At 40.3% G+C, this 16,412-nt stretch overlaps 1 protein-coding gene across 3 annotated transcripts in view; it reads left to right on the top strand.

The window, feature by feature from the left end:
- The window catches only part of VWF (von Willebrand factor), a 118,773-nt gene that overhangs the window by 46,100 nt on the left and 56,261 nt on the right, over window positions 1-16,412 (top strand). For all 3 annotated transcript variants that reach the window (XM_059846174.1, XM_059846173.1, XM_059846175.1), the window contains 9 exons: window positions 2,578-2,681; window positions 5,909-6,047; window positions 7,533-7,667; window positions 10,977-11,126; window positions 11,771-11,911; window positions 13,373-13,492; window positions 14,027-14,183; window positions 14,774-14,932; window positions 15,676-15,811. In XM_059846174.1, the coding sequence (XP_059702157.1) occupies window positions 2,578-2,681; window positions 5,909-6,047; window positions 7,533-7,667; window positions 10,977-11,126; window positions 11,771-11,911; window positions 13,373-13,492; window positions 14,027-14,183; window positions 14,774-14,932; window positions 15,676-15,811 (1,241 nt within the window). The remainder of the gene's footprint in view (window positions 1-2,577; window positions 2,682-5,908; window positions 6,048-7,532; window positions 7,668-10,976; window positions 11,127-11,770; window positions 11,912-13,372; window positions 13,493-14,026; window positions 14,184-14,773; window positions 14,933-15,675; window positions 15,812-16,412) is intronic.

Genomic DNA, 16,412 nt, shown 5'->3' with positions numbered 1-16,412 from the left:
TGTCCCTCATCCATCAGAGCAGAGATCAGTGCCTGCCCCTCCTCTTCCCATTGTGAGGAATCTACAGAACTCCTGTGAGCTTTGACCTCAGCTTCTTCTTCTCCAGCTCAACAGACCAACTGCCCTCAGCCACTCCTCATGTGGCTTCCCCTCCAGATCTTTCACCATCTTGGAAGCCTCTTTTGGACACCCTCTAACAGTTTAGATTCTTATATTGTAGTGCCCAAAATTGCCTCCAGGACTCAAGGTGAGGCTGCACCATGCAGAGAAGAGCAGAACAATCACCTCCTGTGAGTGTGGGTAAGAAGAATCTTAAAAGTTCTGAAACCTGTAATATTGTCCTTCCTTTTGCAAGATTTTTCAAGGTTTAGCAATTAATAAGACAGAGCAAGGAAATTACAGACATTTCTGTGTGATCCCCAAGTAATGGGTGAGCTGTTAACCACTTGTAATCCCATGGATGCAGAGCATCATCCTAAGGGCATTAAATGGTGCAAACAGCTGTTGTTTTCATTACAAACCTCTGTCTTTTCATATAGCTGCCTCCCCAGTGCTGCTGTCTCCTGTCATCTCAAGCACTCAGGACTGCTAAATCTCCTATATTAACTGCAGTCTATTGATGGGTTGAGAGACTTCCAGAGAAAATCCAGCTGCTTGTGAATAGTGCTCCTGGCCTTGTACTGTAGTACCACGTGGTCCTTGTAGTGCACCATGGCAGCAGGCAGCCAGATATGCCCCAGATTTTGGATGGGATGTTAATAGGCCCAATAGATTGTGTGTTACTGTTGACAAAATCATAATTTATTCAGTTTTGCAGAAAAAAATGAGCATTCTCCTGGTCAAAGTCCACTTTGGGTTTTTGTGTCCTTCTTGCTGAATCCCACCCACCAACTCTGTCAGTGTTCAAGACAAGGTGCTCTTCCCTCTGTTGGTCGCTTTATGGCTGCTGCGCTGGTTATGATAAAAATGCCAATACCAGACTGTACCAGTTTTTAGGGAGCAAGGGGAAGAGGTTCTGATTCTATTTTTACTAACCAGATGTCTAATCCCCAGTTTTGTATCCGGAGGCAAGTCCTCAAGTGTATTGTGAGCTGTGTTGCTGAACACTCTGCAAAAATTCAGAAACTTAGCCATGAATGTGAGGTCATATTCTTCCATTTTTCCTAAATACCACCAGGAAGGAAGAAAAGAAGATATTAAACTCTTCTTTCTGGTCTTCTCTGGACGTTCTCACCATCCTTTGTAAATGTGAAGGCAGAGCTGCAGCTCCATTTCTAGAAAAGCATTTCTTTGTTTCCATCTTGCTTCTATCTAAGTGATTTTATTTGGCATAATGCAGCTCCCCATAAGCCACAGAGCTTGTGGAGCTGCATATAAAGGAAGGATCTCTGTGCTGTGGAATTTTTTTTTTGTTATTTGTTCCATGTGGCAGTTCTAGGTCCCCATAGGAAAAGTCAAAGCTGTTCTTTATTATCCTGGCATTCAGACTACATTGATCTCATTGGCCCATATTTAATGGTAAAAAAGAAACTATTTTAATGATTTTGCAAAAAGAGTTTAAAGTGGGAAAGTGATATTTTGTGACTTTTGAATGAGAAGAAGAGGAAGGGCTCTCCATTTAGGTATTCCATGAAACAAGAGCCAAACCTACCCGGCTTTGCCAGAACTGCTATTGAGTGAAAAGTCAGCATAGTCAGCTTTGGTTATGTTTGATTCTCTAAAACTGGAAAGTAATCACAAAAAAAGAAAATAGAAAATGAATGGAAAAACTGAATAGTCTAAAGGCTTTACTTGTTTTTCTTTGGCTGTAGTTTTTTTGTTTGTTTGTTTTTCTTTTTTTTTGTTTAAGTGGGACAAATGATTTTTTGTTCCATAAAGAGAAACTCAGATCAGGAGGGTGAAAATTAAAATTTGGATAGAAGATAATGTCCTATTTCCTAGCAACAGAACCTCTTGCAGAGAAAGCAGAATAATACCTCAAATAGACTGATTTTTATCCAGCCTTCCAGGAAATAAATAGGGATTTGAAAGAAAATGAGTGATTATTGCACTTTTCAGGGGAGAGTTGATAGAGTGTTGGCTTTGTCAAGGGGCTGTCTGCAACAACAGAACCTGCATTTGCACGTGGATGAGTCAGGCACTGTGGCTTCTGGTGTCCTTGATGGTCCTATTTTCATTTTTAGTCCATCTGGGCCCTTTGTCTGCTTTTCTAGTAAGCCCTTTTCCAGTTTGTTGTGAGAAGCTATTCTCCATACTCAGGTTAGCCTGGTTCACTGCATCCTGGACTTTCTCATTGTGCCATTCTTCTGTAATGTCATCTATTCTCCCAGTAGCTTGAGATGGTGGGAACAAGCTGTGATTTATGTACCTACAGCTCTATTTATGTTAATGGCTGAAAGTATTAGTAGTACTGTACCTTTCTCACCTTGGATAGCCTTCATCCTTTCTTTTATTCCTTTCAACCTTTCTTTTATTTTCCATCCACATGTACTGTGCTTGCTCCTGGCTGCTTGCTCGCCCTGCACATGGCCATGTCCCAGCAGCCCCAGGTGGTGACAAACTGTGTGTTCTGCATAGGTACGACATGAAAACAAGTGTGTTGCTCCTGAGAGGTGCCCGTGCTTCCACAATGGAAGAGAATATTCCAAGGGAGAAACAGTGACTATGGATTGTAACACCTGGTGAGCCACTGGAAGGATGTTTTTTCTCTTTAGAGAGTCTGCTGTGTTTCTGGTAACACCAAATATTGTTTACTTAACAGATCTCTTTTAGAGAAAGCCAGTTTTGGCAGCATATTAATTGCACAAACAGCACATTCCCTTTGCATGTTGCATAAAGATCCAATAAATTTCCTTGCAATGTCTGGCAACCTCTACCTTGTGCCTTACAAATAGTTGTGTGTCTGTGCAACTCTTCTGTAGGCGATAGATAGTGGATTTTGCAACACAACTTTACAATTTAGGACCTATATGCTTTGGGGTGGGAGGAATGGAGCCTGGGCTTTGTCACTAAGCTTTGCTGTTGTGTTTCCCTTTTTGTTGGCTGTCTAAGGCCCATCAAATCAGCCCTTTTCAGCCAGAAGGGGTGTGATGCACCAGCTGTAGTATGATAGGAGCTCTTCAGGGAAATGATAAAGAATTAGGAAGAGACAGGGTCAACACCTTAAATCTCAAAAGAGTGTTCTATCTATTGATATATTAAAAAATATGAAAATAGTTGGAAAACTGTTACTTTCTTAGAAGAAAAGAGTGAGTGCTCCATGTCTTTCACCATTATCCTGCTTGGTTGCTAGAAAGGAATTTATAAGTTCAAAGGTGAGTTCTGGGCTGCTCAATTTGCATGGAGGGAAGCCCTCAGCACAGCCTTTGGTAAAGTACAGTGAGCCACTTTTGGCTTCTCCTGCACAGCACACTGGTTGCACTGGAGGTGCTTTGTTTTCCATGCGTGTGGTGGGGAGGTGAATGGTGGCTCTTTTCCTTCAGAGCTCCAAGAATCCAGGGCGTAGGACATTCAGCCACCAGCACTGTGAAAATCCTTGGGGTTCTTTGAACTCCGACTTGAGAATCAGTTATGCATTCTACCCTAAATGTTCTTGCCCAGCTCTGTGGCAACCCCAGGAGCAATGTTTGTCATCCTCTGTATGACTGGCTGGAGTTGGGTCAGAGAGTCAGCACCACTGGAGAGTCCGATGCTTGATTTTTGTTTGGTACACTGCTCTTTGAATAACAGTGATTTCAAGTTTTGCATTTTTTAACTAGCGGGACCACTCCTAACTAGCATGAGTTAGCCTTGGATGAAGGTTTTGTATGAAAATATTAATCTTCCAGTTTTGTTTAATTTGTTTCCTTTGTAGCTACATATAACACTGTGAATCCATGTACTGTAATTAAATCTGGAGAAAATAGGCTTGAAAGGGAAAAAGATGGAAGGGAAATTGATGTTTTTGTCTAGGTACATACTCTATAATCTGCTTACATTGCATTTAGGTAAAAGTGACTCAGTTGAAAAATAGGTACCATGAAAATTTTATTGAAACAAGAAGAGTACAGTGTGAGACTTCTCAGTGTTAAAAAGTCTGCAAGATCCTCACAATAACCATGATCAGCCTTTTTATTGTCAATTATTCATATAATCTTTGATCTCAAAGTAATCATACCCATGTTGCTTTACTGTTGTAACTGTCCACAATTCTGGCAATGCCATTGTAAATTATATTTCCTCAAATACATAGAATTTCCTTCATTATTAGAGTCGAGGAAATGTTAGAAATCAGGCTTTTTCTCATTGATAAAAAGCTCTTCCTCAAATTTTAGATGTTTTTCATGAATGTGGAAGTAAAATTGGAGATAAGGTCCCTTCAAAAATGTTACTAGGGCTTTTTTGCACTATGTGACTTTGAAAAGTTTCTTGATAGTTCTCAGCAAATATCAAGTCAAATGTAATTTAAAAAGTGATATAGGAAATTACTGTTGCTTTGAGAATTAATAAGAATTGGGAGTCTGCATTTTGGAGGTCAAGATCTTTCTTTTCTTTTGTTTTTGTGTTTTGTACTGCTGTTGCAGGAGTTCTCATTCTCACTTGTTCTTAGCCAGATGTGAACACCTGCAAAGGCAATATATGAGCCAGAGGTGTCAGATTTGGCATTTACATCTGACTTGACATATGGGACACCCTAATTCATGAACAGTGGAATGTCTCCAATCCTAAGCCAGTGGCAAACCTTCTCTTATACAATCTATTGGGAATTCATTGTGGAGCTCAATGAAAATTTTGGAGTCACACTTGTGCAGCAGTGCACTGCAGAAATTTGCTAATATGAATTTAACCACCCCACGTCTCTTATAATCTGTCCATGCGCATATTTACAAAATCTTGCTCTTGTCTAACTGTTCACAGAGGAGAGGGGGCAAGAGGTTTCATGTTACTGGAGTTGCATTCTTTGGAGAAAATGTCTTGCCCAATATTTATTATGATGTGAAATGTTACCAAGATTATATGGTATCTATGCTCAGGTTAGGGCACTAGTAGAGAACTCAGTTCAGTGCCCAGTTTTTCCTTCAGGTAGCAATTTTATCTTGAAGTACTTGGAAAAGTACTTCAAGTTTTTTATCCCTGAGTATTTGTCTGTAAAGTATGAATAGAATTCCCCTTTCCCTGCCCTCAGAGAGCTTGGTTAGAAAATTCCTGGGGCAGTGAGGATGTCCATCTGCATTCATGGAGCATTTAGTGGATGAATGTTTTGCCATCCCCCAGCAATATATTGCTTATTAATTATTAAATTATTATTATTAGATATTGTGTAAAATGGTATTCTAACTCTCCACTGATTTTGAGTTTTACTTTATTTGCGCAGTCTTTTGCTAGCTAGCAAATAAATTTATTTCACTGATCAAAAGCCTGTGGATGTCAAGGGAGAGTTCCCCTTTCATATTTGCAGCTTCTGTAGCAAGGTTGTGCTCCTCCAGGATACTTCTGGAAAAGGGCAAGAGTGTGGATGCTCTGTTTTGCTGAAAGGGTACTTGGAGCAGAGCAGCATATCCTAAATAAAATTCTAGTATAAAAGCATATTCCAGCAAATTCTAGTATAAAATAATATTCTAGCAGACTCTGTCCTGACCTATTTTGTAACAGGGAAATTCAAACCACCCAGAGTCCTACACTGCAGCTTGTAAGAAGCAGAGAAACACATTCCTTATTCATTTAATCTTAATGCACTATTTGGATTTATGCACCCATTGCTACCATATGCTGATTTATGTTAATGACAGAGCCTCTCATCTGGTGGTAGAGAGCTCCTGGAGGCAGAGACTGTGTCACTTTGATTCTGCCTAAAGCACTTTGCTTTCTCATGCTTGTAATTTACATTGAGATTAGGACAACTGTCATTGCCCCCTTTTCTCTGTTACAGCGAGTGCCAGGGGAGGAAGTGGGAGTGCACCAAAAATCTGTGTGATGGCACCTGCACTGTTATTGGTACAGCTCATTACTTGACATTTGATGGATTGAAATACAAGTTTCCAGGCAACTGCCAGTATGTGCTAGCTCAGGTAAGAAGAGCATGTCAAATGCTAAAGCTGCCTGATCATACAAAAACAGTTTTACACCAGGTGAGAAGACCAGTGTTTGGATAAATCATAGTTAACTATTTCTAAGTACTATGTCAGATGTATCGTAGAAAAAAATAGAGCTTATTTATGTTTTCAGAGATGTCTTGAGAATTTTGAAAAGTGAATTGTGTTCTATAGAAATCAGACTGTCACGTGTCCAGCTGGCCATCGTGAACCTTATGAGAACACTTTGGTACAGAGCAGAGCTCTCTGAATCTCATCTCCAGAATGGAATTCTGGCTATCCATAAATCAATGTTTTCTTCTTTTCCTTTTTATCCTGTAGCGATAGCTTGCTGTGTGAGACAAGGAATGCTCAATGAAACTTCCCTAAATGCACCCAGAGCACAGGCTCTGCTCATTCCCTTCAGCACGATCTCTGTCTTGTTCCATGCACCACCTGCTTGGAGACCCCTGACAATATCCATTTTCCTCACAGCAAGGAGGAGAGTGGGATAAAGGCAGAGCAGGCTAAAACCAACTTTTGATTTGTGGAAGCAAACAGAATTTAGAGTTCACTAAGATAAAGGCTCATCTACATGCAAATTATCATGTATTTAGAAATGTCTGTGCAAACAAGGATTTATCTGAAAATTTGTTCTAAAACTAGATGGATTCACTGCTGGTTGATAGCAACAATATTCTGCAACTACAGTGGGATTCTTGGATGGGTTACTATTTTCCCCACAGAGTTCTCATGAGGCGTATTCCTCCTTGCAGTTCTCCTTAGGGAGGAAGGTGTGATCAACCTGCCTCTACTTAGGTCTTTGAAATATGCTCCCACCTTGATTCTAGCAGGATTATGTTTGAGGAGTGATTGCTTTGCCACTACTGAGAGCTCTGTGTAATGGTCTTATGGGCACCAATACCATAGCCTACTACAAAACTACTTAAAATGGCATTCAGATGTTTTCCTTAAATGACAGACACAGAGCCTTTTTCTTAAAAGGTGCGTACTGAAAAAAATGAACACAACCAAAAAAATAAAATCTAAAAGGCCAGAGAGATATGAGTAATCATGTAAATGTAGTAGGAACTCTCCAAGGATCTCAGAAATTCTGGACTTAGAAGAAAATCCATACATTAAGCTATCTGTGTATTCACATGTGCCCTGTGCCCATCATACATTTTTAAATGTCACAGATACTGTTACATGGTGAATTCTCCCTGCCAAAAAATACTCTCCAAATTATGCATGTGTGTGTCACTGGCAGAGTGTGCCTCACTCTTTAAGGGATGGGACATATGAATATCAGTGCTAAGCATAAACTAAATGAACATGGGAACAGTTGGCATGCCAATATATATCCTATTGGCCACAGATTACACAGTGTTGTTTGAGGCTTTTTTTTTCCTCTGTGTTTTTCCCTGTGTGCGTTTTTCAAGTACTCTGCATTACTGACTCATTTATTTTCTTATCTGATAGGATTTCTGCAAGGGTGACTCTGGAACATTTCGGATACTCATTTCAAATGAAGGTTGTGGCTTCACTGGAGAAAAGTGCACCAAAAGGGTTATCATTGTGTATGAAGGAGGGGAAATAGAGCTGTTCAATGGAAACGTATGTACGCTTTCTTTTCTCTTTCCTTCCTGTTTTTTTTTTTTTTTTTTTGGGGAAAATAATTTCTGATTGTTCAGTAGGCTGAGGCATGAATGACCTCTCACTCAGGGGTTCAACGATCAGGTTAGCAGGTTTATGTTTATCCATTTTATTTTGCTTCCAGTGGTATAATGCTTTTATGGTATTTCTGCTATTTGGTATTTCTGCTGTTTCGGTATTTCTGCTATTTCTTGATGCCAATCAGTTTATCTCAGTTAATCATAGAATGGTCTGGGTTGGAAGGGACCTGAAAGATTACCCAGTTCTACTCTCCTTCCATGGGCAGGGCACCTTCCACTATCCCAGGTTGCTCAGAGCCCCATCCAACCTGGCCTGGAACACTTCCAGGGACTGGGCAACCTGTGCCAGGACCTCACCACCCTCACAGGGAAGAATTTCTTCCTGATATCCAGTCTAACCCTGCTCTCTATTAGTGTGAGGCCATTCCCTTTGTTCCACTCCAGACCCTTGTAAAGAGTCTCTCTCCAGCTCTTTTGTAGCCCTTTTAGCTATTGGAAGACTGCAATAAAGTCTTCCTGCAACCTTCTCTTCTTCAGGCTGAACAATTTCCACTTTTTCAGTCTGTTTTCACAACAGAGGTGCTCCAGCCCTTTGATCATCTTGGTGGCCTCCTCTGGACCCATTCTAACAGCTCCACATCCTTTGTGTATTGGGGCACTTCAGACCCTTTCTAAACATGGTTTGTCAAAGCCTGTTTCCAGCAACTTGAAGTGCAAGGAAGGGCTAAGAGATGACTGACCTTTGGCTAGTAAAACATCAGAGATAATTTAGCAGTCTGAAGGACTGAGCACACATATGCACAAAAAAAAGAGTCACTGATCCAACAAGTTGATACTGGAATGTCAGCTGTCTTTTGTCCTGTTAAATTGCTGGATGGTATATCCACCTGACTATATTCTTCTTTTTCTTCCCTTTTGCTACCAAAAAACGTGGAAGAATTGACCAAGAATGGCTTCCACCTCCCATGTCCCTTCCCAGCAGGAAATGAGCTTTCCAGAGGGCTTTGCCTCGAGCACTGTAACAACTGTCACTGCCTGTGAACTTAGCCACTGGAGGGGTGCAGTGGATTATTGTTTCAGTCACTGCCTTTTCAGAAGTCTGGTGCTCTGGACCAAGCATTTGCAAGAATGTTCCCAGTGACACCACTCTACATTTACCTGGTTTTGGGTTAACAGACAAAGCTGTACCAGGTTTGGAATTGCCTGCAAATTGCCACTGAGCCTTGGCAGGAACACAAAAACATCACCTTTATTAAAGGTGTCTGTGCAGTGCACCTTGACAGCATAGGAACCATACAGGCTTTTGGGTGGTGCAGGAATGAACACAAGACATATTGGTTGTCCAGTTTTTCATTTCTACTGCTAAAGAATCCCTGACTACGCTGAGGGTAAATAGCAGTGCAGGAATCATTCTATCTAGCTGGGCTTTGTCTGAAAGCTTCTTTAGGTGACAGATTTTCAGAAAAGCTGTGATTCCATTTGGATATGTAAGAAAGGGCCAGAGGATAACAGCAGGTGATTTAGGCATCCAGCAGCTCCACCATCAGAGGATGTTTGGTTTCTGAGGGAGCCTGTCCGTATAAGACCTAGGTCTGTATTACAGCACTGTCCATGTGACCCTGAGTGAATTTTCAGTTGTCTTTTTGGAGAGTTTAAGGCTCAGTGTAATAATATCTAGAGCAAATTTGCTTAGAAATAACAACTAAAAGAGACATTAAGGAGAACCAATGCATATGGAGACTCTTAGGCAAATTCTTATTCAGTAATGATTTTCTACACTCTTTTTCCACAAGAATCCTTAGAAGCAAGCACAAGAATCAGGTATTCTTTTGGCCATTAAAATGTTTCCAATTAACCTTGCTTTAAGATGACATGTTTTGAGAGCAGCTTCTACTGCTGCTGGTAAATGAGGGTTTAATTGACATGTTACAGTTCTGGCTGACGTTTAAAACAAAATGAAATAATTTTTGATTTTCTGAAACAAATCTGCAAGTTTGCAAGGTCAAAAGTTTATGACTTCATGGTTGGGCAAAAAACCTCCATAAACATAAAAATTCTGTAATTTAGGTCAACGTCCCAGCTCATCTTTGCCCTCTTCTGTGTTTTGGAACCCTTTGAATTTGAAAAGACAAAGACTGTTGAAGAATTTTAAGTGGTCAAGTGTAGTAATATGTTGGGCATAGGAGAAAGTTAAAAACCTTTCGGTACCTAAAATATCTTTTAATATCTTCCCTAAAGACACTGAAGACCTTCTTTAGGAAATCCATGGAAGATGTAAACTGTCTTCTCTGGAATAAATGTTTCTGATGATAGCTCAGAGATTAAAAGCATTTAATTACTGTGCTGAGCTTTTACTGAATTGAGCAAGAAAGAATAGTAGGATAAGGAAATATTTTGCCTTCAGAGTAGGAGGGTAGGTAAATGGTTTCTAGGCACTTATTTCTCCCTTACATTAATTGCTATTTCTACTGATTAAAAGTTTTCATGAGCCTCTTCCAGAACTGAGCAGTTAATGCATTAGTATGGTGCTTAAAGTAGCAGCCATGCCAGGCTTTTCTTTTCAAATGTGTTTAATATTTCTATTAGAGTTCCCATTGAAAAGGAATTGTGGTGTGAAAGAGAGCATTTTAAATTAATCTCTTAAATTCTTAGTAGCTGGAGGCAATGAATTTGCAGCCAGATGGAAAAAGAAAGAGGCACACAAGGGAAGGGAAAGTGATGGAAAAAATGAATAGACACCAAAAACACTCTCTGGATTTTTCCTGTAGGTGTAGTTGGTTATGAAGAAGGTCCTTCCTGACTACAGAATAAGACTGGCCTTTCAGAGGCCACTGATATGTGTGGTTCTGCCAGTTCTTATTACACCAGAAGGACAGAATTGTTAAGTTTCCTAAAAAGCTGAAATAAAAACAGCCTGGACCAACATGTAATTATTCAGTGAACCAGTGACCAACACTAAACTGGCGATTAATTGAGTATACTCTGTCTTTATCAGCCCTGCTTCATATATTAGCATTATGTGTTATACCCTGGGACCATATTCAAAGACTTTGGAAATGGGATGAGATTGAAAGATGGTACTTGTATCCCAAATTTCTGGTTTTCTCTGGAGCATCTGCATAGTGTGTGGAAACTCTCTGGAGAACAGCATGATTGGAAGCACCTATTAACATGTCCCACTGGGAAAATCACCTACCTTAAATAATAAATAGATACACTGCTGATAGCACAATGTGTTTCTCTCTTTCAGGTAAACATCAGGGTACCTCCTAAGGGTGAAAATGATAATTTAGATGTCATCAAGTCTGGCCGTTATTACATCATTTTGCTGGGCAAAAGCATCAGTGTGACGTGGGACCTGGCCATGGGAGTCTCCATTATCTTGAAAAGCAATTTCAAAGTAAGTGATTTTTGCTTCATCTCTTATTCTCACAAGAGAATGCACTTAACCTGTCCCTGGGGAATGGCTTTTTTTTTTTTTTTTTAAATAATGTAGATTTTCATGGTATATTAGGCACTTGTTCAAAAATTGAGGGGTTGTTTGGTAGTACTGTAAGACTGCCTTATTTTCCTGGTTGTTCAAATATAACAGCCAAATCCTGGATCATTGGAAATGAGTTATGACAGAAAGGATGAGTGCTGTGGGGCCTCAGAATAACCAGGAGTGACTTCTTCTGCATTCAAGAAGAGCAGCATAAGAGCCAAATTTACTGGTGATGGTGATAGGACAGCAATCTCCATAAATAAAATGGGATTGCAGGGATGCACTCCAGACAGAGCTACTGGGCACTGCTGATTAGAGCAGTCCTTCTTTCTGGGAGTCCTTGGGGACAGTGTGGTCCCACTTTCGGCAAAGCCGAGTGGGAATGGGAGCTACACATTCTCTGAGAGAGACTGTGTCTGAGTGGCCTTGGCAAGGCCATGGGTAATTCAATTTTTGAACCTCATGGCATTAAAACACCAGGCTAAAAAGAATTCTTAACAAAACCCTAAGCTGGTTGACAGTTGTAAGATTAATGCTTTCTTTGTTTCTTTCCCTGCAAGGATCAAGTATGTGGTCTGTGTGGAAATTTTGATGGAGTTCAAAACAATGATTTGACCAGCAGCAGTGAACATCTTGAAGTAGATCCAGTTGACTTTGGAAATTCTTGGAAAGTTAATTCCCTCTGTGCTGATGTTGCAAAGGTAATTGTGAATGAACTGTGAAAACTAATTAGTGTGGGTTACACTATCAGTGAAGAGTGGACAAAGAGCTTTGGAAGGATTAAAATAAGTAGAAATTAACTCTTTCCTCCATGTTTTTGCCAAATAATATTATGTCTTTAAATCTGATAAAAGGCCAATTAACTTATGTAAGCTTCTGGGCTGCCTGGCTTCAGAGGAATGTTAAAATAGCCAATTGGTATAGTAGTGATTGTTCCTAGAGTTATCCAGCCCAGATGCTTAAAATCCAGCTGTCACTGGAAATCTCATTTTAGAGTTTAATCTTAAAAAAAAAAAGCTGTAATTTTCAGTCAGGGTGAGTTCAAATAAAAATATTGTTTCTCTCTATTCAAATTTCTATCTCCCAAATCTTAGTCTGTCCATTAGAAACAATGGAATGCACAGGTTAATTTCTTTCTATATGAATTTTTTTTTTTTTTTTTTTAGTAAAGGGAAAGGCTTGACCAGAAAAGGCAGGATAAAGGAGGGGATGGGAGAGCTTATTCCTATCTATCATTGCATGTGAATTTTGGGGAGGGTAGCTGCTGTCTGAAAGTGTTATCTATATCCCATTTCTGGAAATTTCTTGGAGTTCTAAGTATATTACACATAAGAGTCTACTTCCTATTTTCCAAATACAGAGTTTTGGAAGAATGAAATTGAATAAGAAATTTGTACGTAGCTGACAAGTAAAGACCAAAGTATTTCCAAATGAAATGTTTTCCTTGAAAACAACTTTTTTTGACATTTGTAAAACAAAGCATTTCATTCAGCTGATGCTTTTCTCCTCTTGAAAATTCATCCAAGTGATTGGAGCAGGGGTGAAAAAAGCCTTTTTTAGATCTTTTCTTACAAGATTTGAATTACCAGACATACACACTGAAGAATTTGTTCATGATCACATGAAATCTTCTGCGTTAGTTGCTAATTATGTGCAAGTGTGACATTGCCACAATATTACCTTTCTGAATGTACCTTTTTTCATTTGACTGAAGTGCAATAAAAAGTTGCAGTACTGCGGAGTGAGGCCGCAGGGTCAGAAAAGGAGCAGCTTCTCATTTCAGTGTCATAGGCACAGGACCTGCAGGGTGTTGCTGTGTTAAATTCTGTGTCAATACTAGTGCTCCTTGTTATTAGATAAATTAAATGGGAGGAGAGAAGATTACTGAGCTGTTTTTATTCAGCAGCAGCCTTGGGTATTGTCTGCTAAAATCTGATCATATTTTTAAGTCTCGTGGACCTTCTAAGGAGTTGTGGATGATCATTTGTCAGATTGGGTGTTTGCTCTGCTGCAGCAGAATATGTGTATGTTGTGCAACAGGTTGAAACTTTACTCAGAGAAACAATTTCCTTTGTTAGTGAGTCTTTTACTTCAATTTGAAGAGTCCCAAGGTCCTGAAGACAAGGCTAAAACAATCTCTGCTTGTCTCTTACAATATTAAGGCCAGCTTGGAACAGACCTTGATGTCTCCACTGTGTGGTGGAAACGTAGTGAAGCAGATGATGGTAGAATCATCATGCAGCATTTTGTCTGGAAGCGTCTTTGAAGAATGCACAAAATTGGTGAGTATTGGGTCATGTGTTTCACATTCTTCAATCCTGTGTGATCTGTGCTGGCGTTGATTACAGATGAAGGAAAAGATTGGTTGTGCTGACAGCGCATAGGACTTGGTAAAGGCTGGCTGGTGTTCTCATCTCTCACCTTGTCCTGTAGTGGAGGCTTTATGGGAAAATGCACCTTTATGGGAAAACACACCTATTAAGCTATGAAGAAACTTCTTCCCAAGGGAAATTTTACTGTATGGTCCAGAGACTGCACATGAAGTGAAGCCTAAGGGTTAAGATTTGAGGGAAGGGGGAGTTGAGTCAGTCCAATGCATTTCAGGCTGTGTTATACCCAAGCTGCTGCATGAGAGGGATGGGGACAAATCTTAAAAGTATTAAGTGATTGCAGACTTCAGTCCTTGAAAGATTTGCACTGATTTATGTGGCTCCTTGACCCTTGGCAAGTGGAGCAGCCAAACCATCTGAAGGTTAATGATGTGTACAGGAAGGAGATGAAGGACTTGGAGTGTCCTTTGCCCTTCTCTACTGCAGGTGAATCCAGAGCCCTACATTGACATTTGCCTGTATGACACCTGTGCTTGTGAGTCTGTTGGGGACTGCGCATGTTTCTGTGACACCGTTGCGGCCTACGCACATGCCTGTGCGCAGAAAGGGGTGGCTGTTCACTGGAGGTCACTGACTCTGTGCCGTAAGTACAGAAAACACGAGGCAGAACTGGGAGCAAACGTGCAAGGTTTTGGCTCAGCCTGGTCAGATTTAGCTCTGTTCCCACTGACATCCAGAAAATTTCACGTTAATGGGGCTTGGCTAACAGCTCTCTCTGACACTCCCATTCCCTGTTCTATTTCTGTACCTGGCAAACCTGTTTCATCAATTAGAGGATGTAGTAGCCTGTAGTACAAAATCTAGAGGAAGAAATAGTTTCAGTAATATATATGTACATGTGCATCAATTGAAGTTTACAATTTGGGGTTGTGTTGCTCTTGCTATTATTAAACCTAAGAATTTCTGGTTAAAGCAAGTATTTCATTTTGTGAATAAAGATGTAAGTGTGAAAAGGTGGTTGCCCTGATTGTAGTGAAACAGTAATGCAGTAAAATAATCTTTATTTAAAAGTGGAAATCTTTGTTTTTCTAGATATATGTGGTCCACTTCGTACAATGTTTGGGGCCATAGTTCTAAGAGGCATGGTGGATATACACTCTGTTTTTTTTTTTTTTTTTTTTTTTTTTTTTTTTTTTTTTTTTTTTTTTTGCCTCTGATTCTGTCCATGCATAGCACAAAGCTGTGAGGACCTGAATAAACAGGAATTAGATTATCAGTGTGAATGGAGATATAACAGCTGTGGACCTGCTTGTCCTGTCACATGCCAACACCCCCAGGCTTTGGAGTGTCCTCTGCGGTGTGTGGAAGGATGCCACGTGCACTGTCCTGCAGGTAAGTCCATATTTTGATTTATTTAAACAGATTTTCTTCTTCTTAACAGGTTCAGTGATGTGTTTTCACCACAATTCCTTACTGCCTGAGGAGGGAGGTGTTTGGCATCCCAATTTGGGTTTGTGAAATGGTCACAGTGTATGGAGGGCATGATGTGGTGCCCAGAAGAGGAGTGTGAACCCCTGCCAGCAAGGATGAGAGAGGATGGGATCAGCTTGATGAGACTGGAGGATTAGGGGCTGTGTGGGAACAGATTGTTGACTCTGTGGTTAGAGTATGAATTTGTGCTGGAAATTGATAAAATGTTATGCTCCAGAGCAGCTACAGTAGTGAAATCCATTGCTTTCACTTGTTTATTACCTCCAAGCCTTGGTATTTCTGATCAGAACAAGGTAGAGGATAGGAGGAGAACTAAATAATATACATGTAAAATGGAAAATGCCATTTTCCCCTGGTGTTACCGATACCCTGACATCTTCCATGCTTTGTTCTGAAGATATATTTACCTTCTGTGTGGTGCTGGCTGTTGAAAGTATACACTGGGTTAGGTGCTTTCAGTATCTAAATAAAAGCCATTATGAGGGGAGGAGATACTTCTCTGTGTCAAATTGGCAGTGGCCACAACAACCAGCAGAATATTCAGGAGGTTTGAGACCACCTTAGAAGCACTGTTTTAACCCCATGGTTAGTTTTACAGTTCATGACAACTGGCATCTTTACATTGCTCTGCTGTTTTGAAACAGGGAAAATCGTTGATGAGCTGTCCCTGGATTGTGTCAGTCCAGAAGACTGTCCTGTGTGTGCAGTTGGAGGTGACAGGATCCCACATGGAAGGAGAGTAGTTTTGAACAGAGATGATCCACAGCACTGTCAATCTTGGTATGATGGGTTTGTGCAGGGAACCAGCATCCCTCTTGTGTAGGATGAATGGTCAGGGATGAAGTGCATACTCATGAATAAGTATATGGATGTAACTTTAAATGTATCACTCAAAAAGAAGGAGGCATCTTGGAAGCATCTTTTATGTCAGTACCCCTTCACAGAGAACCCAGGGCTGAAGTTTTTCAATTGAAGCAGTAGGGATTATAGGATGTCAGCTGAATTAAAGAAAGTGCAATCTATAAATTCCTTTCAAAAAAAGGCCTTTTCCCACGTGTTGGTGGCCCTGCTGGCTTCAGATGTTCAACTTCTTTTTGCACAATGTGTGATTCAACATCAATAAAGCTGTCAGACTCATTCCTTCTGCCAGTACTAAAAAAAATTCCTATGTGAGGTGCAAGATCTGAATGTGCACTCAGTCTAGAACTTGCTGATATTATTAGCAGTTGGAATTGTGTCCCATTCCTGGAAAACCAATTTCCATGAGATATTAAGGTTGATACCCATGGTCTGATCCTGCATACAGGTGTTTCCAAATAGGATGAAATGAGTGGCAGGGAATGTGGTACTATGAACTTTGCAGGATGAGGGCCTTCAGCTG

Source organism: Haemorhous mexicanus, chromosome 5 (assembly GCF_027477595.1).
Source record: "Haemorhous mexicanus isolate bHaeMex1 chromosome 5, bHaeMex1.pri, whole genome shotgun sequence".
Taxonomy (NCBI): domain Eukaryota; kingdom Metazoa; phylum Chordata; class Aves; order Passeriformes; family Fringillidae; genus Haemorhous; species Haemorhous mexicanus.
This window is presented reverse-complemented; position numbering and strand designations above follow the sequence as displayed.